This window comes from Aplysia californica, unplaced genomic scaffold (genome assembly GCF_000002075.1).
Source record: "Aplysia californica isolate F4 #8 unplaced genomic scaffold, AplCal3.0 scaffold00079, whole genome shotgun sequence".
In the NCBI taxonomy this organism is placed as follows: domain Eukaryota; kingdom Metazoa; phylum Mollusca; class Gastropoda; order Aplysiida; family Aplysiidae; genus Aplysia; species Aplysia californica.
Genome location: NW_004797349.1, coordinates 13,950 through 14,979, shown reverse-complemented (window position 1 = coordinate 14,979; position 1,030 = coordinate 13,950). Strand labels below are relative to the sequence as shown.

The window sequence follows — 1,030 nt, the reverse complement described above, 5'->3', positions numbered from 1 at the left end:
AGGTCGCGAGCTGCCGTTGACACATTCTGCTATATTCAGGCCAATCCATGTTTTCATGTTGTCCATCCATGTTACACTTAATTTTCCCCTGGTTTTGGATATGCCTGGTGTTCTCAAAATGTTGGAAGTAGTAGACTGTTTTCAGTGAAGTAAAAAGTAGACTTGTTAATCGTTCTGTGCAGAACATAGAGGAAGAAGTTTGTCGCAAGTATAATGTTTTCTTTCTTCCAATTCCAGAAACAGTTGAATATATCACCAACCTCCAACGGTACTGGAGCAGAGTCATAGCTTTGTTAAAAACCCATAGCCTTCCATTAAATAACAATCTCTATCGGTGGAAATTAATTTATGTAAGAGGTGTAACTCTCATGAAATTGAAGATGAATTTCACTTTATTTTCTATTGTTCACACTTTGTCCATCAAAGGAAATTGTTAATCCCTCCCAGCCTGACTCAGCCCAGTGACAGAAATATGCAATGTTTGACCCATGCTAAGAGATATGTGCACAACTTGTACTTATTCATTATGGAAACTTTACTTATCAAATGAGTGTTTTATGGGATGTGATGTGGGCCGATGGCCTTAAACACTGAATAAACATACTTACTTTCCCCTAGTTCTCCTGTCCCACATACTAATACAATAATCAAGTACTGGGATGGCTCAATAACTGGAAGAAGTAAACGTTAGCCCTCCTTTCGGAACTTACTTGACTTAGTGCGCACATCCAGTGTCTCCACTCTCCGGTGGGCCACGCGTGGGTTGCGTCATGTTATGTTCGAAAGAAGTTTTCGACTTATTCTACGAAAGGGAGGAGGGGGGGTGGGGCGAAATTTAATTTTACCCGTTAAGTAACTGACGTTGTTTTTCTGTTCACAGGATCTCGGTCACCTGCAGGTGGAACTGCTGCTTGATTCCCGCTTGGCGCGTCTCCTGGTGGGAGTGTCGCAGGCCCGAGGGCTGCCCTCACATCATCTGACCGGGGCTCCAGGTGGGTTATTTGAGAGAGGGAGAGGGAGAGAGAGAGAG

At 43.4% G+C, this 1,030-nt stretch overlaps 1 protein-coding gene across 1 annotated transcript in view; it reads left to right on the top strand.

The window, feature by feature from the left end:
- The window catches only part of LOC101857238 (C2 calcium-dependent domain-containing protein 4C), a 37,233-nt gene that overhangs the window by 29,970 nt on the left and 6,233 nt on the right, over nucleotides 1-1,030 (top strand). Inside the window, exon 2 of the mRNA XM_005094323.1 lies at nucleotides 881-992. Within this exon, the coding sequence (XP_005094380.1) occupies nucleotides 881-992 (112 nt within the window). The remainder of the gene's footprint in view (nucleotides 1-880; nucleotides 993-1,030) is intronic.